This window comes from Oncorhynchus clarkii, chromosome 23 (assembly GCF_045791955.1).
Source record: "Oncorhynchus clarkii lewisi isolate Uvic-CL-2024 chromosome 23, UVic_Ocla_1.0, whole genome shotgun sequence".
NCBI classification, from domain to species: domain Eukaryota; kingdom Metazoa; phylum Chordata; class Actinopteri; order Salmoniformes; family Salmonidae; genus Oncorhynchus; species Oncorhynchus clarkii.
Window position 1 is genome coordinate 28,533,055 of NC_092169.1, and position 23,326 is coordinate 28,556,380.

At 41.2% G+C, this 23,326-nt stretch overlaps 1 protein-coding gene across 1 annotated transcript in view; it reads left to right on the forward strand.

Annotated features, from left to right (window-relative positions):
- Nucleotides 1–23,326, forward strand: part of LOC139381109 (CUB and sushi domain-containing protein 1-like) — a 528,754-nt gene that overhangs the window by 470,181 nt on the left and 35,247 nt on the right. Inside the window, exons 49-56 of the mRNA XM_071124395.1 lie at nt 917–1,105; nt 1,985–2,170; nt 2,721–2,915; nt 4,907–5,080; nt 5,694–5,867; nt 14,340–14,513; nt 22,343–22,531; nt 23,042–23,215. Of these exons, the coding sequence (XP_070980496.1) occupies nt 917–1,105; nt 1,985–2,170; nt 2,721–2,915; nt 4,907–5,080; nt 5,694–5,867; nt 14,340–14,513; nt 22,343–22,531; nt 23,042–23,215 (1,455 nt within the window). The remainder of the gene's footprint in view (nt 1–916; nt 1,106–1,984; nt 2,171–2,720; nt 2,916–4,906; nt 5,081–5,693; nt 5,868–14,339; nt 14,514–22,342; nt 22,532–23,041; nt 23,216–23,326) is intronic.

The following is a 23,326-nucleotide window of genomic DNA, read 5'->3' on the forward strand; positions in this document are numbered from 1 at the left end:
AGGTCAAAGAGTGTGAGGAAGTCAGACTTTTCCAAGTTAGCTCTCATTAGGCTGGGCCCAGACATGTATACCTGCAGGGATCCTTTTGCAAGTCCTCCATAATAGAGGTCAAAGATCCCATAATGAATTTGGCTGAATAACTGCCATATCCAGTGACTCAAACAGACATTTCCACCAATGACCAAACATGATATATAGCTCACAAAGCCCAGTGGCCATGATTACTTTCCATTTCTTTTCTCTCCCTCTGCCTTTTCTGTCACTTTTCTGCTCTCTATTCATTTTAGTCGATCCTTTTGCCATTCCAGCCACTGTGCTGGTTATTATTCCAGTTTGTTTCCACGTTTCCCTATTTTTTCAATTTGCCATCCCTTGTGCAGTGGAGAAAAAAGGCATGATTCGGGGTAAAAAATGGTTACATTGCATTGAGGCCTGACGTGTCAGAATGAGTGATGGTTTCTGAAGGCTTCAGAATGGCTACCACGGTGCTGTCAGACTGTGTAAAAGGCTTTTTAAATAATGCAGGGATGTTGAACACAGACAGACAGAATACACCTCTGCTTGATCTTTACAAAACTGCTTTGGGAGTAAAGAAGTCTTTACCCAGCCAGGGGATTTTTTCCCTTCGTCTTTAACAGTCCATTGGGCATTCATCAAAGTAAATTAAAATGATATGCTGCCTGGAGTTTTAACATGTGGTCTAATCACCCAGAACCTAGACTCAACCATTTAGCCCGATTAATGGTTTTAATTTAGGGCAGGGGATTTTGAGAATTCTGGAGAATACTTATGTAATGTCATGTTATACTAATGTAATGTAATATAAAGTACTAATGAATATGTAGAGCATATCGTTAATCATTTAGATGGTGGCATGATATAGAAACACTTAAAATGCTCTTTCTTTTCAATGTAGCTCCTTATTGTAGCATTAATGACCCACCTGGAAATGGAGGGGTGCTTAATCGAACAAGAGAGCGTCCAGGAAGCAAGCTGCAGTACTATTGTTATGCTGGCTACAGGCTAGTGGGCCCCAGAAATTCCACCTGCCGGTTGCATCGGAATGGGCTGTATCATTGGGATGCCCCAGCTCCACTATGTCAAGGTAATGCAGAGCTGCGGATGACATTCACTGACTTGAGGGGGATTCACTTTAACCTTATGTCTGGGGGTTCCCTCGTGTCAGAATGTGGAGATGTGTTTGTGTCTGCACAAATCTGGAGGACTTGTGACTCATTGTCTTTCTCTTCAACATAGCAAGCTACAATTCATGAATATTTCCTAATATCATACTGTAGCTAGAAAATATATTATAATGAGTCTTCTAACAAACTTTGTTCAGAAGTCTATCATTGACAGTTATGTAACTGACCCTTTTTCTATTATGTTAATTAGTGTGACAGCCTGTTGCTTTAAGCAAAGGAGATGTATATTTACATAAAGGAATAGAGGATAAGTTGGAGCTAATTACTTCTGAGGGTTGTATCTGTACATGCCTGTTTACGAGTATGCAAGGCAATTATCTCTTTAAAGGTACTGTGTCCCATCATTTGTGGTAAACTACAGGTGTGTAAGTAGCGTACAAAACAATAGAACTGTTTGTGTTTCTCACTAAACCTGATTGTAAATTATAATTTGATTAGATGAGATTGATTGTTCCATTTGCACAGTATTCTGAACATGGTATTTGAATGGTAAATGTGTGTTTAAGCAAATGAATGCCACAATCTTCAAGGGAAATATCTAGTTTCCATAGTACCCTAATAGTTGGATCATACACACTTTGCTTACTTACTCTTTATCCCCTTTGAGATATAATGCCACTATAGTCAGAACACTTCACTTTATACCCTTTTATTAGAAGAGGCCACAGTGTTTACTAATTTTGTGCCATCATTTCTGTAAGTGCTGAGAGTAATCCATGCAGCTGAGGTCGTCGTTTGATGAGTATCATATTAATATTTTAATGTCTTTCCATCGGCAGCTTTATCTTGTGGAATCCCTGAGTCTCCTGCCAATGGTTCATTCCATGGTTTCCAGTATACAGTCGGAAGCAAAGTGAATTACCAGTGCAATGAAGGGTACAGGATGGAGACAAGTCTCCCCACAAGCACCGTCTGTCTAGAGAATGGCACATGGAGCAACGCTGCACACCCACCTCTTTGTTTACGTGAGAAAAATAACCTTTGTTTCTATGCCAACAGTATGATAAATTCCCCTGCCTCATTGAGCCACTGCAGTCAATGCAGGTCTCATTAATGTCCTCCTTAGAGAGTAATGTGGAGCAGGTAACGGCTGAGATGAGAGCAATAATGACTAGATTTTTGCAGTTAGGCACTCACAAAAAACAAATGGTAGGATGCAACCCGCCCCCTCAGGCCTGCATTACCAGAAACACACTAAGCAATCATGTTGGAGTCATTTTGGGACATGACTGTATAAATTACATTTTAATACCTCAATGAATGTGATATATGTGAATACAGTATATATAAAAAATTATTTTATACCCATTATATTTTATAGTTTTATATCATAAAGTGCTTTGGCATTTCTCAGTTTTAACAATAGATACTGGACAGAAATTGATAATGTACATAAGGCTTTTAGAATATTACATCGGAAAATATGGAGAAGGAAATTTAAAAAATGTTGATCTGTCATGTCTGGCTTTTTGAGTGTGTTCTATTAAATCTGGCATGTTCTCTCTCCCCCCACAGCGATCCAGTGCCCTTACATTGAGAGCATGCTCTCAGAACACATGGTGTGGCGGCTGATCTCGGGGTCACTGAATGAATTTGGATCTCAGATAATGCTAAGTTGCACTCCTGGCTTCTACCTGGGAGGCAGGAGGACCATCAAGTGCTTAGCTAATGGAACCTGGGCTGGAATCCAGGAGAGGTCTACCTGCAAGAGTAAGATACAGACTGTACATCTACCACCAGGCTGCACTGCTTAGAGTTATGGAAAAATAATAGGAAATAATTATCATAAGAATTGAGCACAAAATAGTTGACATTTTGAGTATTAATAGTACCTTGTTCTAATTACCGAGAGCAATTTCATTGTCTGGCCAGAGCTGTTATTCACACTGGCAGTTAACACGTCTGAAATCCTTCCTCTTTGTGGCTCCCAATGTATTTCCGGATTGATGCATTCATAATCTCCAGGATCTGGTGTGGGAGCTGGGAAGTCACAAGGCAGTGTCCAATCATTTGTTTTGATCACAGCCCTCCCTATTTCTTCTGCATAGATGTGCTGCGTAAACAATAAACTGTAGTGGCGATGATGTAATCAGGGAAATACGGTCCGGCTAATTAGAGGTCAGAGGGAGAATATAAATATTCTGATTAGCGGGGACTTAATATTGAATATGTTTACATGCCATGGTGAACATTGTAACGGTTTTGACTTGAGGTTATTGTTTGCAGAGGTGCCAGGTACGTAGGTTGTGCCTACCACGGAAAATATTGAATGAATCCCGTCTGGTCCGTCAAGTCTACACCAATACAAAGGACAAAAAAAAGTCAGAATGGACATACACTGTTCATAAACCCTTAAAACATTGGAAATAACTTCAAAACAATTGTATTATTTTGCGTGGGTTGTATTACCAACATAAATGATCACACACATAACAATATAACCAACAACTAGCTCTGGTTCCTCAAGAAAAGTCCCGTTCCTCGGGCCTAAAAGGGCCTAAAAGAGTCCAGCCCAGTAAATGAGTTCAGTGAACTCAAGTGACCTTATTCACGCAATGTTTGTCCATTCATAAAGTGTAGCGTAAACCCAGTCTCAATCATACAATCAAAATGTCAAACTCTTTTACCACACAACCATAAAGAGTATAAAATCTTAGTAGTTTTCAACTACAACTGACCACATAAATCATCACAGTATACAGCACACTAAAACACGGGAAATACCATATGCCTAATAGCTGTAGTCAATCGGCCAGTTAGACAATCCAATCAGCCAACAGATCTCCAGCAGAGAAAGGCCACGAAGAAGGTGAGCAAATGAGATGTGTAGTCCAAAGGAAGCAATGAGTGGGTCCGATCCCGGTTAAACTTGAGACAAGGCTACAAAGCACACTTTTAAATACAACAAAATAAACGGAGTAAAGTAGCTTCGGAACTGAGGGTTGAACACATCCTCGTTCGCACATCCATCACAACCCCCTTTTGCGCAGCTGATGCTGGCTATTTCATTGGGAATTAAAGGGGAAGCATTGAGACAGTTCAGACAAATTCAGAGCTGTCACAACATGCAAAGGTATATTGACCTTGGCTTTGATTGGGTGCGTCTAGGAGCCCCTGATATTTTCTGATCATTCCATGAGTGCCTTTGTATGTATAGCCAATGCACTTACATACTCTGTTTAGCACCTCTTTTTATTCATGTGGTGAACCAGACTGTATTTGAATTGAAAGAAGGTGAATACACACAGTGAGCCGCAGGGCACTGTTCTGCATAGTTCCTCAAATGTTCACCCTCTTTAGTCATTCCACTTGAATCTAGTAGACAAACAAACAAGCACACTGTGGCATACATTAGAACGATATGACAAAACAGAAAGAGGGGTAATATACAGTATAATGACTGTTGGCATAATGGCCAGCAATGAGTGTTTACATAAGGTAGTTGCATATTCAAATTTTTGTAATATTTACAGGTAATTTGTTAGGGCTGAATCAATCAGCTGCTGTAAGACACATTTCACTTCCCCATTTAGTGTTCTAGAACAAATACACAATACTCGGCATACCGTTCATCCAGGATATCTAGGAACTAGATCAAAATGATTCGCTAATCATTCCTCGTTGTGGAATTTGTTTCCACTCAGGCACAGTGGCGTGCAACCAAGTATAACCCAGTCTCTGATTGTCTGTGTCACTTCCAGTTATCTCGTGTGGGGACCTCCCCTCTCCTCCCTATGGCAACAAGATAGGAACCCTGATTACGTTTGGCGCCACAGCGATCTTCATGTGTAACACGGGCTACACACTGGTTGGGTCACACGTGAGGGAATGTGGGGCCAACGGGCTCTGGAGTGGAGTGGAAACAAAGTGTCTTGGTATAGTATAAATGGTTTTCTAATGCTTAAGTTCTTTCTTTTCTCATCCCGGACGAGCCCCAAAATTGTATCATCCTGGACGAGTCCCCAAGTTTTTGATCTTGGTTTTCACATCATTATGCCAGAAACACATTAAGATTTCTCAGGGTACAGTTGTGTTTACAGTTTCAAACTCTCGAAGGTCATGATTTCTCTTCAATTACCAGCATCCCAAATGTTATATTGATAATTTTATCCATGAGATTTAATCCGACCCCAGCAGTCAACTCCTAAATGTCAGTTAAAAATGAAGACATACCACCCCTCATTACTATCAATTAGATTATTGATTGGATTAAATTATTGAGGCATTTCCCCAAAAAAAGACATTCATTATTGGGGGAGGGAAGGATCAAATACATTTCTATGTGTTACAGTATACATTTTTATGTGTCAAAGTGACAAATGGTTATTACAGTCATGAGAATATTTTAAAGGATTTGTGTTAGGGAATAAGAAGAAAGTTTACGTAACAAATATACTTTTTCATGCCAATCCATACTAATATTGGACTATTTTATGTTTTATCTAACTGAAAATATTATGCAAATATTTGGTTTATTCTCCCTTCCAGCTGGCCACTGTGACTCCCCTGATCCAATCATCAATGGTCATATCAGTGGAGATGGCTCCAGTTATCGTGACACTGTTGTCTATCAGTGCAACCTGGGCTTTCGCCTTATTGGAACATCGGTTCGGATCTGTCAACAGGACCACAGATGGTCTGGACAAGCTCCTGTTTGTGTTCGTAAGTGCAATAAACTTTTGTTTTTTAAATTGTTCCTATCGATTCTCCCTTAACAATCAGAGATGTACAGGAATTATCCACCTTCAGGTGGTGGGCTGAAGCTTAAAAATGTGAAGCTGATTGATCCTTGTCAAGGGAGGAGCTGATTTTTTTATATGACAGTAAAACATTCTTATGATGACTGTAACATTTGTTGTCACCTTCAGTTTTCACACTTTCTCATAAAAAGTATACTTCAACACTGTCTATTCAGGCAAATTTGCCAAACTGCTGAACTTGGGACCAATCAGAACTCCTGTATATTCTCCACGTGATGAAGGCAGCCAATAGCCTGTTTCTATATAAGATGTAAACGCAGCCTCACATGTGTGATGAAATAAGATAAATATCTGTTTGAGTGCACTTGAAATATTCCATTGGGCACAGACTTCAATTCAATGTTTTCAGTATTCCATGTTGGTTCAATGTAATTTCATTGAAATGACGTGGAAACAATGTTGATTCAACCAGTCTGTGCCCAGGGGGATGCAGCATGCCATACAAATTGTCTTGATCGTTTGAAGAAGTAACTTCGTTAATCACACGCCAGGCCTGGTATTCATAGATGACTTTGAAACGGCTTTTGTCACACCCTGATCAGTTTCACCTGTCTTGGTGACTGTTTGTACCCACCTCCAGGTGTCTCCTGTTTTCCCCATTAGTATCCAGTGTATTTATCCCTGTGTTTCCTGTCTCTCTGTGCCAGTTTGTCTTGTTTTGCCAAGTCAACCAGCGTTTCTCCTAGCTCCTATTTTTCCCAGTCTTTGTTTTTTCCTAGCCCTCCTGATTTTGACACTTGCCTGTCCTGATGCCGAATCCGCCTGCTTGACCATTCTACCTGTTCTGACCTCGAGCTTGCCTATCCTCTTGTACTGTTTGGACTTGGACCTGTTCACTGAACCCCTGCCTGTCCTGACCTCGAGCCTGCCTATGCCCTGGTACTGTTTGGACTTTTACCTGGTTTATGAACTCTCGCCTGTCCCCGACCTGCCTTTTGCCTACCCCTTTTGGTGTAATAAATATCCGAGCTCAACCATCTGCCTCCTGTGTCTGCATTTGGGGCTCGCCTTGTGCCCTTATAACTTTTGATAAAATAAGACTGGAATTTATATATACAGCGCATTCTGAAAGTTTAGACCCCTTGACTTCCACATTTTGTAACATTACAGCCTTATTCTAAAATTGATTAAATACAATTTTTTCCTCATCAATCTACAGTGCCTTGCGAAAGTATTCGGCCCCCTTGAACTTTGCGACCTTTTGCCACATTTCAGGCTTCAAACATAAAGATATAAAACTGTATTTTTTTTGTGAAGAATCAACAACAAGTGGGACACAATCATGAAGTGGAACGACATTTATTGGATATTTCAAACTTTTTTAACAAATCAAAAACTGAAAAATTGGGCGTGCAAAATTATTCAGCCCCTTTACTTTCAGTGCAGCAAACTCTCTCCAGAAGTTCAGTGAGGATCTCTGAATGATCCAATGTTGACCTAAATGACTAATGATGATAAATACAATCCACCTGTGTGTAATCAAGTCTCCGTATAAATGCACCTGCACTGTGATAGTCTCAGAGGTCCATTAAAAGCGCAGAGAGCATCATGAAGAACAAGGAACACACCAGGCAGGTCCGAGATACTGTTGTGAAGAAGTTTAAAGCCGGATTTGGATACAAAAATATTTCCCAAGCTTTAAACATCCCAAGGAGCACTGTGCAAGCGATAATATTGAAATGGAAGGAGTATCAGACCACTGCAAATCTACCAAGACCTGGCCGTCCCTCTAAACTTTCAGCTCATACAAGGAGAAGACAGATCAGAGATGAAGCCAAGAGGCCCATGATCACTCTGGATGAACTGCAGAGATCTATAGCTGAGGTGGGAGACTCTGTCCATAGGACAACAATCAGTCGTATATTGCACAAATCTGGCCTTTATGGAAGAGTGGCAAGAAGAAAGCCATTTCTTAAAGATATCCATAAAAAGTGTCGTTTAAACTTTGCCACAAGCCACCTGGGAGACACACCAAACATGTGGAAGAAGGTGCTCTGGTCAGATGAAACCAAAAGTGAACTTTTTGGCAACAATGCAAAACGTTATGTTTGGCGTAAAAGCAACACAGCGCATCACCCTGAACACACCATCCCCACTGTCAAACATGGTGGTGGCAGCATCATGGTTTGGGCCTGCTTTTCTTCAGCAGGGACAGGGGAGATGGTTAAAATTGATGGGAAGATGGATGGAGCCAAATACAGGACCATTCTGGAAGAAAACCTGATGGAGTCTGCAAAAGACCTGAGACTGGGACGGAGATTTGTCTTCCAACAAGACAATGATCCAAAACATAAAGCAAAATCTACAATGGAATGGTCCAAAAATAAACATATCCAGGTGTTAGAATGGCCAAGTCAAAGTCCAGACCTGAATCCAATCGAGAATCTGTGGAAAGAACTGAAAACTGCTGTTCACAAATGCTCTCCATCCAACCTCACTGAGCTCGAGCTGTTTTGCAAGGAGGAATGGGAAAAAATGTCAGTCTCTCGATGTGCAAAACTGATAGAGACATACCCCAGGCAACTTACAGCTGTAATCGCAGCAAAAGGTGGCGCTACAAAGTATTAACTTAAGGGGGCTGAATAATTTTGCACGCCCAATTTTTCAGTTTTTGATTTGTTAAAACAGTTTGAAATATCCAATAAATGTCGTTCCACTTCATGATTGTGTCCCACTTGTTGTTGATTCTTCACAAAAAAATACAGTTTTATATCTTTATGTTTGAAGCCTGAAATGTGGCAAAAGGTCGCAAAGTTCAAGGGGGCCGAATACTTTCGCAAGGCACTGTACATACAATACCCCATAATGACAAAGCAAAAACAGGTTTAGACAATTTTGCAAATACATTATTTTCAATAAATAAAAATACATTTACATAAATATTTAGATCCTTTGCTATGAGACTCGAAATTGAGCTCAGGTGCATCCTGTTTCCATTGATCATCCTTGAGATGTTTCTACAACTTGATTGGAGTCCACCTGTGGAAAATTCAATTGATTGGACATGATTTGGAAAGGCACACACCTGTCTATATACTGTAGGGTCCCACAGTTGACAGTGCATGTCAGAGCAAAAACCAAGCCATGTGGTCGAAATAATTGTCCGTAGAGCTCCGTGACAGGGTACCTAAATATAATATAAGGTCCCACAGTTGACAGTGCATGTCAGAGCAATTGTCCGTAGAGCTACGAGATATGATTGTGTTGAGGCACAGATATGGGGAAGAGTACCAACACATTTCTGCAGCATTGGAGGTCCCCAAGAATGCAGTGGCCTCCAACATTCTTAAATGGAAGACGTTTTTTAACCATAAAGACAAATCCTAGAGCTGGCTGCCCAGCTAAACTGAGAAATGGGGGTGATCCTTGGTCAGGGAGGTGACCAACAACCTGATGTTCAGTCTGACAAAGCTCCAGAGTTCCTCTGTGGAGATGGGAGAACCTTCCAGAAGGACAACCATCTTTGCAGAACTCCACCAATCCTCGCTTTATGGTAGTGGCAAGATGGGAGCCACTCACAGTAAAAGGCACCTGACAGCCCACTTGAAGTTTGCCAAAAGACACTTAAAGGACTCTGACCATGAGAAACAAGATTATATGGTCTGATGAAACCTGAACTATTTGGCGTGCCAAGCGTCACGTCTGGAGGAATCCTGGCACCATCCCTACGGTGAAGCATGGTGGTGGAAGCATCATGTTGTGGCTTTGGGACAAGTCTCTGAATGTCCTTGAGTGGCCCAGCCAGAGCCCGAACTTGAACTCGGTCGAACATCTCTGAAGAGACCTGAAAATAGAAACTCCTCAAACAGTACCCGCAAGACACCAGTCCCAATGTCAACAGTGTAGAGGTGACTCTTCGGGATGCTTGTCTTCTAGGCAGAGTTGGGGAAAAAAAACATATCTCAGACACGCCAATCTAAAGAAAAGATTAAGATGGGCAAAAGAACACAGACACTGGACAGAGGAACTCTGCCTGGAAGGCCAGCATCCCGAATTCGGCTCTCCACTGTTGACGTAGAGACTGGTGTTTTGCGGTTACTATTAAATTAAGCTGCCAGTTGAGGACTTGTGAGGTGTCTGTTTCTCAAACTAGACACTAATGTACTTGTCCTCTTGCTCAGTTGTGCACAGCGGCCTCTCATTCCTCTTTCTGTTCTGGATAGAGCCGGTTTTGCGCTGTTCTGTGAAGGTAGTAGTACACAGCGTTGCACGAGATCTTCAGTTTCTTGGCAATTTCTCGCATGGAATAGCCTTACGAGTTTCAGAAGAAATGTATTTGTTTCTGGCCATTTTGCGCCTATAATCGAACCCACAAATGCTGATGCTCCAGATACTTAACTGATCCAAGGAAGGCCAGTTTTTTTGCTTCTTTAATCAGAACAACAGTTTTCAGCTGTGCTAACATAATTGCAAAAGGGTTTTCTGATGATCAATTAGCCTTTTAAAATGATAAACTTGGATTAGCTAACACAATGTGCCATTGGAACACAGGAGTGTGATCCATTTGATGTTATTTTAATGGACAAAAAGTGTGCTTTTTTTTTAAAAACGAGGGCATTTCTTAGTGACCCAAAACTTTTGAATGGTAGTGTATATATACAGTACCATTCAAAAGTTTGGACACACCTACTCATTCCAGGGTTTTTCTTTATTTTATTCTACATTTATGTATTTTATTCTACATTTATGATTTATGTGTTTTGTCTTGTCTAGGGTTTTTTGTAGATTTATGGGGTTGTGTTCTTTTAGGTTTCTAGGTAAGTCTATGGTTGCCTGGATTGGTTCTCAATCAGAGGCAGGTGTTTATCGTTGTCTCTGATTGGGAGCCATATTTAGGCAGCCATATTCTTTGGGTATTTTGTGGGTGATTGTTTCCTGTCTTTGTGTTTTATGCACCATTTAGGACTGTTACGGTTTTCACGTTTATTGTTTTGTAGTTTGTTCATGTTTGAGTTTTCTGATTAAAGAACCATGAACTATAACCACGCTGCGTTTTGGTCCGCCTCTCCTTCCTAGGAAGAAAGCCGTGACAATTGTAGAATAATAGTGAAGACATCAAAACTATGAAATAACACCTATGGAATCATGTCGTAACCAAAAAAGTGTTCTACAAATTGTACAAAATAGCCACCCTTTGCCTTGAAGACAAGTTATAACACTCTTTGCATTCTCTCATCCAGCTTCACCTGAAATGCATTTTCCCCCACATATGCTGAGCACTTGTTGGCTGCTTTTCCTTCACTCTGCGGTCCAACTCATCCCAAACCATCTCAATTGGGTTGAGGTCAGGTAATTGTGGAGACCAGGTCATCTGATGCAGCGCTCCATCACTCTCCTTCTTTGTCAAATAGCCCTTGCGCAGCCTGTAGGTGTGTTTTGTGTCATTGTCCTGTTGAAAAACAAATGATAGTCCCACTAAGTGCAAACCAGATCGGATGGCGTATCGCTGCAGAATGCTGTGGTAAAAAAATGCTGGTTAAGAGTGCCTTGAATTCTAAATAAATCACTGTCAGTGTCACCAGCAAAGCACCCCCACACCATCACAACTCATCCTCAATGATTCACAGTGGGAACCACACAAGCGGAGATCATCTGTTCACCTACTCTGTGTCTTACAAAGACACGGCGGTTGGAACCAAAAATCTCAAATTTTGACTCATCAGATCAAAGGACAGATTTCCACCAGTCTAATGTCCATTGCTCGGGTTTCTTGTCCCAAGCATGTCTCTTCTTCTTCTTGGTGTCCTTTAGTAGTGGTTTCTTTGCAGGAATTTGACTATGATGGCCTGATTCACACAGTCTCCTCTGAACAGTTGATGTTGAGATGTGTCTGTTACTTGAACTCTTTGAAGCATTTATTTGGGCTGCTATTTCTGAGGCTGTTAACTCTAATGAACTTATCCTCTGCAGCAGAAGTAACTCTTGGTCTTCCTTTCCTGTGGCGATCCTCATGCGAGCCAGTTTCATCATAGCGCTTGATGGTTTTTGCGACTGCATTTGAAGAAACTTTCAAAGTTCTTCAAATGTTCCGTATTTTCTGACCTTTATGTCTTTAAAGTAATGATGGACTGTCATTTCTCTTTGCTTGTTTGAGCTGTTCTTGCCATAATATGGACTTGGTATTTTACCAAATAGGGCTACCTTCTGTATACCACCTCTACCTTGTCACAACACAACTGATTGGCTCAAATGCATTAAGAAGGAAAGAAATTCCACAAATTAACTTTTAACAAGGCACACCTGTTAATTGAAATATATTCCAGGTGACTACATCATGAAGCTGGATGAGAGAATGCCAAGAGTGTGCAAAGCTGTCAAGGCAAAGGGTGGCTACTTTGAAGAATCTGAAATATATTCCATATGTGTTATTTCATAGTTTTGATCTCTTCACTATTATTCTACAATGTAAAAATAAAGAAAAACCCTGGAATGAGTAGCTGCTTCCAAACGTTTGATTGTTACTGTATACAGTTGAAGACAGAAGTTTACATACACTTACGTTGGAGTCATTAAAACTTGTTTTTCAACCGCTCCACAAATTGCTTCTTAACAACTATAGTTTTGGCAAGTCGGTTAGGACATCTACTTTGTGCATGCCACAAGTAATTTTTCCAGACAGATTATTTCACTTATTCACTGTATTACAATTCCAGTGGGTCAGAAGTTTACATGCACTAAGTTGAATGTGCCTTTAAACAGCTTGGAAAATCCGGAAAATTATGTCATGGCTTTAGAAACTTCTGGTAGGCTAATTGACATAATTTGAGTCAATTGGAGTTGTACCTGTGGATGTATTTCAAGGCCTACCTTCAAACTCACTGCCTCTTTGCTTGACATCATGGGAAAATCAGAAGATATCAGCCAAGACCTCAGAAAAAAAATTGTAGACTTCCACAAGTCAGGTTCATCCTTGGGAGCAATTTCCAAATGCCTGAAGGTACCACGTTCTTCCGACTTCAACTGTATATATTTTATATATTTACAAAAGAATATATGGGGGATTGGAAATGATGCAGACAATTACATTGATGGAAGCCACAATCTATCTGCAATATTAAAGCTGATCCACCCTTTAAAAAATAACAATAATTAATAATCACATGATGTCAACGGCATCAAAATGTAAGAGTTGTTTTCCAACTTGTCATAAGCGTCCATTTTAAACAGTTGTATTTGTTATGTTCTCTATGTATTATTATTGTTGTGTGTTCTTTTTTACTCACCTGGGAGACACCATACCTGCTTGCGTTAAACAGTATTTATGTTAACTCACGAATATGAGGAGAGGTGTAGCTAGTACACCCAAGCAGTTTATAAAGAATCTAGCTAGTCTTGTTCGTCTACATAACAGTATTCTCTCTTGAAATCGGAGTTCCTGAAGTTTCCCAGCCATAGGCCAGTTGGAGTGTGAATGTGAATTTACAGTAAATAGGTGGTTTAAATGATTAGGCTAACTTTCCTACTTACCTTCTGAAAGTTGATGATGCCTATTTCCTGACAATCAATTATTTTACTACTAACAACGATTGAGTTTGCAAAATTACTTTACCTAATTGATTTTGGTAGCTAGCATCAGACTACAACGTTAGAGTTACAAACACTTAATAACAATAATTTGGACAATAGCTTCCAAAAACGTATTACAAAGAAGAAAAAAGCTTACAAAATAAATACATTTAAACTTACCCACCATGACAGCTAACAGCTGGGCTTCTTTGTTGGACATTGCCCAAGTCGTAACGTGGTTAAGCACATCGTGATTGACAGACAACACAGCCCATGTGAGCTGTCACCAACGAACCAGTGTAGAGTATACTGGTCTATTAGAAGAAACAGGTCCCACCACCAAGAACTCCTGCTCTCTCTCCATGCTTGCAAATCGCTGTTTGCACATGGTAGGGCGCTAAAGCAGTGCCAAAAGTCTGAGCGTGCAAAATTTACATGCACATTTTTTCCATGTTCACAACTCATCAGTTACATGTTTGAGAATGTATTTACAACTACAGATTATTCTTTCATGTTCACAGCTTATCCTTAAGTACAGAAAACATGATTGGCAGACGTGATCAACAGAGATGGTACCTGGATAGTACACGAGTATTGATTGGTTTACTGTTAAGTACTTGGCAGTGTTTGCCTGTCCAGCTAGCGAACATAAAAGTAAGTATTTTTAAAACCATTTGCCATAACAAATGGAAATGTTCAGAAGAAAGAAATATACACAGTATGTAAAAAACAGCTCCTCCCTCACCAGAGATCGATCACCTCAAAAACTAAAGCAGATTCGATGCTTCGGCCCATTACCTACTTATTACCTAAATATCTCTACCAAACTATTTTTGCTCTCCCTTGGCTACCTCAAATGTTTTCATAGCCATTACCTGCGGTCACCCTGGAAACCCAACAAATGGTCGAACTAACGGCAGCGAGTTCAACCTGAACGATGTGGTAAACTTCACCTGCAGCAAAGGATATCTGTTGCATGGTTCATCAAGAGCCCAGTGCAGGATGAATGGACAGTGGAGCAACCCTCTTCCAGTCTGTAGAGGTAAGACACAGTAACAAATACATCCAAATGAATCACCTGTTAGGGCAACATACAGTAAATCCATTGTTTTTGTAAAAATTGCTCAAGCTTAGTAAATCTGGTTGGGAATCATTGATGAACAGCAATATTGAAACCTTGTCTCTGATTTTCAAGCAAATTTAAGTTAGGACTGAGACTGGATCACTCACTAACACTCAACACCTCTTGAAAAGCCATTCTGGTGTCTATGACATAACCTTTGATTTTATTGTCCCGCTGAAAAATAACATTCTATCCCAGGGTTAGGCTTTCAGAAGACTGAAGCGGGTTTTCCTCTAACTTTTTACCTGGGCTTTACTCCTTTCATATTGATTTTGATCCTGACAAACTCCACAGTACCTGCCGGTGACATGCATACCCATGACATGATGCTGCCGCAATGCTTGAAAGTACTACCGACTATATCAATTAAATTTGTGGGTAAAGTGCATTCTTTATTTTGTATTACTAATATGTGCATGTCAATGTCTGTGCATTCATCTTACCCACTGTGTATTAGGTGATTTCCTGTTCCAGTGAGGTGATTTCAAATTCTAATGTAAAGGAACAAACCATATTACATTACAGCATATTTTCTGACACAAAGTAGGTGCATTTAGGCCAATCTTTGCAGATCAGTAATTAATCTGGTTATGTGCTTAAGGAATGGTAAAATTGACAATAACAGTTATCCAGGACATCTTGTGCTGTGACTTTGACCTGGTTTTAACTATTTTCCAATTTAAAGGTCAAATAATTATGGATTTTGGTTACTATCCCCTCTTTGAATCAATGAAGAATAAAACAAGTGCAGTGGTAGTGTGACAGAATTTGCCCAATTTATGTAAAAATCACCTGGATGAATTTTCACTTTCAGATGATATATATCACTATCAGATTAAACGTTCTCTAAAGACCAAATGCTTAAGTCAATAATCACATAAATTTCTATGGAAAGAAGAGTTCTGCATGCTGAAAAAGTCAGGTACAACTAGGGGGGAAAAAAGTTGCATTTGTAAAGAAAATATCCTCATACACCTGCCACAACAATGGTCAGTCACTTCCATTTCGTTGAGTGTTCTTATAGTATGTCAATGTGCTCCCTGCTACTGACATGGTTCTATTTTATTTTGTAAGCCAATCTGCACTTCCACACTTTCACCCAGGGTTCCTGTAGTATAGCCTTCCAACAATCACCCCAAGAGGGTTACCCCAATAAGGGTTTCTATTATAGGCAAGGAACAATAAATGTAATTTTATTAGTCAAATGCGCCGAATACAACAGGTGCAGTAGACCTTACAGTGAAATGCTTACTTACGAGCCCCTAACCAAAAATGCAGTTAAATAAATAAATAAATAAATGGAACAAGTCATGAAAGAGCAGCAGTAAAATAATAATAGCGAGACTATATACAGGGGGGTACTGGTACAGAGTCAATGTGTGAGGGTATTGGTTAGTCGAGGTAATTGAGGTAATATGTACAGTGGGGCAAAAAAGTATTTAGTCAGCCACCAATTGTGCAAGTTCTCCCACTTAAAAAGATGAGAGAGGCCTGTAATTTTCATCATAGGTACACTTCAACTATGACAGACAAAATGAGAAAAAAAATCCAGAAAATCACATTGTAGGATTTTTTATTAATTTATTTGCAAATTATGGTGGAAAATAAGTATTTGGTCAATAAGAAAAGTTTATCTCAATACTTTGTTATATACCCTTTGTTGGCAATGACAGAGGTCAAACGTTTTCTGTAAGTCTTCACAAGGTTTTCACACACTGTTGCTGGTATTTTGGCCCATTCCTCCATGCAGATCTCCTCTAGAGCAGTGATGTTTTGGGGCTGTTGCTGGGCAACACGGACTTTCAACTCCCTCCAAAGATTTTCTATGGGGTTGAGATCTGGAGACTGGCTAGGCCACTCCAGGACCTTGAAATGCTTCTTACGAAGCCACTCCTTCGTTGCCCGGGCGGTGTGTTTGGGATCATTGTCATGCTGAAAGACCCAGCCACGTTTCATCTTCAATGCCCTTGCTGATGGAAGGAGGTTTTCACTCAAAATCTCACGATACATGGCCCCACTCATTCTTTCCTTTACACGGATCATGGTCCCTTTGCAGAAAAACAGGCCCAAAGCATGATGTTTCCACCCTCATGCTTCACAGTAGGTATGGTGTTCTTTGGATGCAACTCAGCATTCTTTGTCCTCCAAACACGACGAGTTGATATTTTACCAAAAAGTTATATTTTGGTTTCATCTGACCTTATGACATTCTCCCAATCTTCTTCTGGATCATCCAAATGCTCTCTAGCAAACTTCAGACGGGCCTGGACATGTACTGGCTTAAGCAGGGGGACACGTCTGGCACTGCAGGATTTGAGTCCCTGGCGGCGTAGTGTGTTACTGATGCTAGGCTTTGTTACTTTGGTCCCAGCTCTCTGCAGGTCATTCACTAGGTCCCCCCATGTGGTTCTGGGATTTTTGCTCACCGTTCTTGTGATCATTTTGACCCCACGGGGTGAGATCTTGCGTGGAGCCCCAGATCGAGGGAGATTATCAGTGGTCTTGTATGTCTTCCATTTCCTAATAATTGCTCCCACAGTTGATTTCTTCAAACCAAGCTGCTTACCTATTGCAGATTCAGTCTTCCCAGCCTGGTGCAGGTCTACAATCTTGTTATTGGTGTCCTTTGACAACTCTTTGGTCTTGAACATAGTGTAGTTTGGAGTGTGACTGTTTGAGGTTGTGGACAGGTGTCTTTTATACTGATAACAAGTTCAAACAGGTGCCATTAATACAGGTAACGAGTGGAGGACAGAGGAGCCTCTTAAAGAAGAAGTTACAGGTCTGTGAGAGACAGAAATCTTGCTTGTTTGTAGGTGACCAAATACTTATTTTCCACCATAATTTGCAAATAAATTCATAAAAAATCTTACAATGTGATTTTCTGGATTTTTTTTCTAATTTTGTCTGTCACAGTTGAAGAGTACCTATGATGAAAATTACAGGCCTCTCTCATCTTTTTAAGTGGGAGAACTTGCACAGTTGGTGGCTGACTAAATACGTTTTTGCCCAACTATACATGTAGGTAGAGTTATTAAAGTGACTATGCATAGATAACAACAGAGTGTAGCAGCAGTGTAAAAGGGGGGGGGGGGGGGGGGTAGCCATAGTCTGGGTAGCCATTTGATTAGATGTTCAGGAGTCTTATGGCTTGGTGGTAGAAGCTGTTTAGAAGCCTCTTGGACCTAGATTTGGTGCTCAGGTACCGCATGCCGTTCGGTAGCAGAGAGAACATTTTATGACTAGGGTGGCTGGAGTCTTTGACAATTGTTTAGGGTCTTCCTCTGACACCACCTGGTATAGAGGTCCTGGATGGCAGGAAGCTTTGCCCCAGTGATGTACTGGGCCGTACGCACTACCCTCTGTAGTGCCTTGCGGTCAAGGTTTTCATACCAGGCAGTGATGCAACCAGCAACCAGATGCTCCCGATGGTGCAGCTGTAGAACCTTTTGAGGATCTGAGGACCCATGCCAAATCTTTTCAGTCTCCTGAGGGGGAATGCTTGGACCATGTTAGTTTGTTGTTGATGTGGACACCAAGGAACTTGATGCTCTCAACCTGCTCCACTACAATCCCGTCGATAAGAATGGGGCTGTGCTCGGTCCTCTTGTTCCTGTAGTCCACAATCATCTCCTTTGTCTTGATCACGATGAGGGAGAGGTTGTTGTCCTGGCATAACATGGCCAGGTCTCTGACCTTCTCCCTATAGGCTGTCTCGTCATTATCGGTGATCAGGCCTACCACTGTTGTGTCATTGGCAAACCTAATGATGGTGTTGGAGTCGTGCCTGACTGTGCAGTCATGAGTGAACAGGGAGTACAGGATGGGACTGAGCACGCATCCCTGAGGGGCCCCTGTGTTGAAGAACAGAGTGGTGAATGTGTTGTTACCTACCTTTACCACATGGGGCGGCCCATCAGGAAGTCCAGGATCCAGGTGCAGAGGGAGGTGTTTAGTTCCAGGGTCCTTAGCTTATTGATGAGTTTTGAGGGCACTATGGTGTTGAACGCTGAGCTGTAGTCAATTAATAGCTTTGTCACATAGGTGTTCCTTTTGTCCAGGTGGGAAAGGGCAGTGTGGAGTGCAATAGAGATTGCATCATCTGTGGATCTGTTAGGGCTCTTTGCAAATTGGTGTGGGTCTAGGATTTCTGGGATAATGGTGTTGATGTGAGCCATGACCAGACTTTCAAAGCACTTCATAGCTACAGACGAGAGAGAGTGCTACGGGTTGGTAGTAATTTTGGCTGGTTATCTTAGTGTTTTTGGGCACAGGGACTATGGTAGTCTGCTTAAAACATGTTGGTATTACAGACTCGGACAGGGAGATTTTTAAAATGTCAGTGAAGACACTTTCCAGTTGGTCAGTGCATGCACTGAGTATACGTCCTGGTAATCTGTCTGGCCCTGCGGCCTTGTGAATGGGCACTGAGAGCATGATCACACAGTCTTCCGGAACAGCTGGTGCTCTCATGCATGTTTCAGTGTTATTTGCCTCTAAGCGAGCATCGAAGTTGTTTAACTCATCTGGTAGGCTCGTGTCACTGGGCAGCTCTCGGCTGTGCTTTCCTTTGTAGTCTGTAATGGTTTGCAGGCCCTGCCACATCCGACGAGCGTCAGAGCCGGTGTAGTACGATTTGATCTTGGTCCTGTATTAACGCTTTGCCTGTTTGATGGTTCGTCAGAGGCCATAGCGGGATTTCTAATAAGTTTCTGGGTTAGAGTTCTGCTCCATGAAAGCGGCAGCTCTAGCCTTTAGATCAGTGTGGATGTTACCTGTAATCCATGGCTTCTGGTTGGTGTATGTACGTACAGTTTCTGTGGGGACGACGTCATCGATGCACTTATTGATGAAGCCAATGACTGATATGGTGTACTCCTCAATGCCATAGGAAAAATCCTGGAACACATTCCAGTCTGTGTTAGCAAAACAGTCCTGTAGCTTAGCATCTGCTTCATCTGAACAATTTTCTATTAATCTAGTCACTGGTGCTTCCTGCTTTAATTTTGGCTTGTAATCAAGAATCAGGAAGATATAATTATGGTCAGATTTGTCAAATGGAGGGTGAGGGAGAGCTTTGTATGCGTCTCTGTGTGTGGAGTAAAGGTGGTCAGAGTTATTTTCCCTCTGGTTGCACATTTAACATGCTGATAGAAATTTGGTAAGACTTCCCTGCATTAACGTCCCCAGCCACTAGGAGCGCCGCCTCTGGGTGAGCATGTTCCTGTTTGATAATGGCGGAATACAGCTCATTGATTGCAGTCTTAGTGCCAGCATCAGTGCTGGCTGGTTATACAGCGTATAACCAGCCAGCAGTATGTTGATAATGTCGTGTTTCAGCCACGACTCCGTGAATCATAAGATATTACAGTTTTGAATGTCCCGTCGGTAGTTTAATCTTCGATTATATTTTCCAAAGATAGCACGTTCGCTAGCAGAATGGAAGGCAGTGGGGGTTTATTCGATCACCTACGATTTCTCAGAAGGCAGCCTGCCCTCTGGCCCCTTTTTCTCCGCCTTCTCTTCACGCAAATGACGGGGGATCTGTGCCTGTTCCCGGGAAAGCAGTATGTCATTCAGGTCGGGCTAGTCGGACTTGTTAACCTGTCTAGGACTGGCGGAATCCCTCGCCAACAGCCAATGAAATTGCAGGGCGCCAAATACAAATCAACAGAAATCTCATAAATCAAATTTCTCAAACATACAAGTATTATGCACCATTTTAAAGATACAATTCTCGTTAATCCAGCCACAGTGTCTGATTTCAAAAATGCTTTACAGCAAAAGCTCCACAAACGATTATGTTAGGTCACCACAAAGTCACAGAAAAACCCAGCCATTTTTCCAGCCAAAGAGAGGAGTCACAAAAAGCACAAATAGAGATAAAATTCATCACTAACCTTTGATGATCTTCATCAGATGACACTCATAGGATTTGTTACACAATACATGTATGTTTTGTTTGATAAAGTATCCAAAATCTAATTTTACATTGGCGTGTTATGTTCAGTACTTCCAAAACATGCAGTGATTTTGCAGAGAGCCACATCAATTCACAGAAATACTCATTATAAATGTTGATGAAAATTCAAGTGTTATGCATGGAACTTTAGATACACTTCTCCTTAATGCGACCGCTGTGTCAGATTTTTTTTAAACTAAAGCATATCATGCAATAATCTGAGTACAAACCAGCCAAAATAAATATCCGCCATGTTGCGCAGTCTACATTAGTCAGAAATAGCATTATAAATATTCACTTACCTTTGATGATTTGTTCGATAAAGTTAATAATTTATGTTCAAATAGCTTCTTTTGTTAGGGCGTTTGGTAAACAAATCCAAACGCGCGTTCAGGTCCGGCCAAGTTCAAAACGTTATATTACAGGTCGTAGAAACTTGTCAAACTAAGTATAGGATCAATCTTTAGGATGTTTTATCATAAATGTTCAATAATGTTCCAACCGGAGAATTCCATTGTCTGTAGAAAAGCAATGGAACGAGAGCTACCTCTCGTGAATGCACGTGACTGAGATCGAGGCTGCTGCCAGACCTCTGACTCATTCCCCTCTCATTCTGCCCCCCTTCACAGTAGAAGCCTGAAACAATGTTCTAAAGACGGTTGACATCTAGTGAAAGCATTAGGAAGTTCAAAACGACCCATATCCCACTGTGTATTCGATAGGGGCTGAGTTAAAAAAACTACAAACCTCAGATTTCCCACTTCCTTTCTTGATTCTTTCTCAGGTTTTTGCCTGCCATATGAGTTCTGTTCTACTCACAGACATCATTCAAACAGTTTTAGAAACTTCAGAGTGTTTTATATCCAATAATAATAATAATGTACATATATTAGCATCTGGGACTGAGTAGGAAGCAGTTTACTCTGGGCACGCTTTTCATCCAAAAGGGAAAATGCTGCCCCCTATCCCAAAGAAGTTCAAGGAAAACAAGGATTCTGACAGTTCGTGGTCAGTTATCACAGTTCCGATGTCCAAAGTTATTTTTGGTCATAAGAGACGGTAGTAGCAATATTATGTACAAAATCATTTAAAATGTAAGTTACAAACAACGTAAAGAAACAAACAAAAACACAATTGGATAGGAACACGTCAGCCTTCTAAAACGTCAGCCTTCTCCGGTGCCTTCTCCGGTGCCTTCTCCGGTGCCTTCTCCGGTGTTTTAGGAATAAGAGTTTTTGGCACCTGCCAACAGCAGGTGCTAATTATCAATTGTTTTATATTTTTTTCATCCCTCTTTTCCCCAGGGCTTAATTGACTGCCAGTGCATTGGCAGCTGTCACTGAGGGAAAGCAATCTGTTTTTTTCCCTTGGACATTACTTTAACTTAATGCATTTTTTGTTGTTGAAGGGCAATAGCTGAAAACAATGTTCACCCAACACTGAGGCAAGAGGTGCATCTTATCGTTACTGGGGCTTTCTGTCCTGCTGGTTTTACATTTTGTGACAAGGGAATCTGAACTAAACTGAAACTGCATATCAACCCACATGAATGACATTGTTACATAGTTATTAGATCAACTTTATGTCAAATACTATTGACTGTAGAAACATGAGAGAAGCTTACACACTGTTTAAGTATATATTAAAAAGCATGAATGGGTTGATTGAAATGACTCAGAACTTGAACAATAACCCTGCTATTCAAGCTTTCTCATTGATTTCCCTTCTCTTCTCACTCTTGGTTTCACTATCAGGCGTTAAGCATTCGGTTGATTTTATCTTGCAGTGGTAATCTGCTCCGATCCAGGCTTTGTGGAGAATGCCATTCGTCACCCGCAGCAGCGTTTCCCCGAGAGCTTCAACTATAGAACCAGTGTGATATATCACTGCAAGAGGGCCTTCTATCTGCTCGGCTCATCACTTCTCACCTGTCAGTCAAACGGCCTCTGGGACAGATCACTTCCTAAGTGCCTTTGTGAGTAATATGCTAGGATTGTCTTGATCAGGGTACAAGAAGTGGCAGAGGTGGAATCTGGGTCCCACTTCGTGTGGTTAGTCACTGTTGGAGAATGATAGAAAGTGTGAAATGTACCATTCTTATAGTGGGGAGAATATGGGGATGGTGCAAGGGATTTGTGAAGAATTTATATTGATAGTGTTTGAAAATAAATAATATAGAAACATTATGTCTTTGCTGACAATGTCATATGTAGTGTTAATGTTTGTGATAAAAGGTGGGTTGTAGGAGAAGTGGTAGTAGTAGTAGTAGTGGGAGTAGTAGTAGTAGTAGTAGCAGCAGCAGGAGCGGGAGTAGTATGAGTAGTAGTGGGAGTAGTAGTAGGTAAACAACTAACATGTAATTGTGGTAGTAGCTAACACTGAAGGCACAAGAACAATGGCGTATATCCATGATCAACTCAGTATCAACTGATCAATAAAGTATCAAAGTATCTCTCTGAACTTTTTCTCTCCATTTCATCTGAAGCTATTTCCTGTGGTGATCCTGGCACACCACCCCAAGCTGTCATGTCAGGCAGGAAGTTCACCAACGGCGGCGTGCTCCATTATACCTGTAGCCAGGGCCGAGTGCTGATTGGGAACGCCACGCGCTACTGTCAGGAGGACGGACACTGGAGTGGGTCACCACCCTACTGCTCAGGTATTTCCATCAGCAGGGGCCTACCACTCTGCCAACCAGGGGCGACCTGAAGGCTCTAAGGGTGCACAGAAATACCACAGGTCAACAGGTTTCAGGGATGTCAAACCGAGC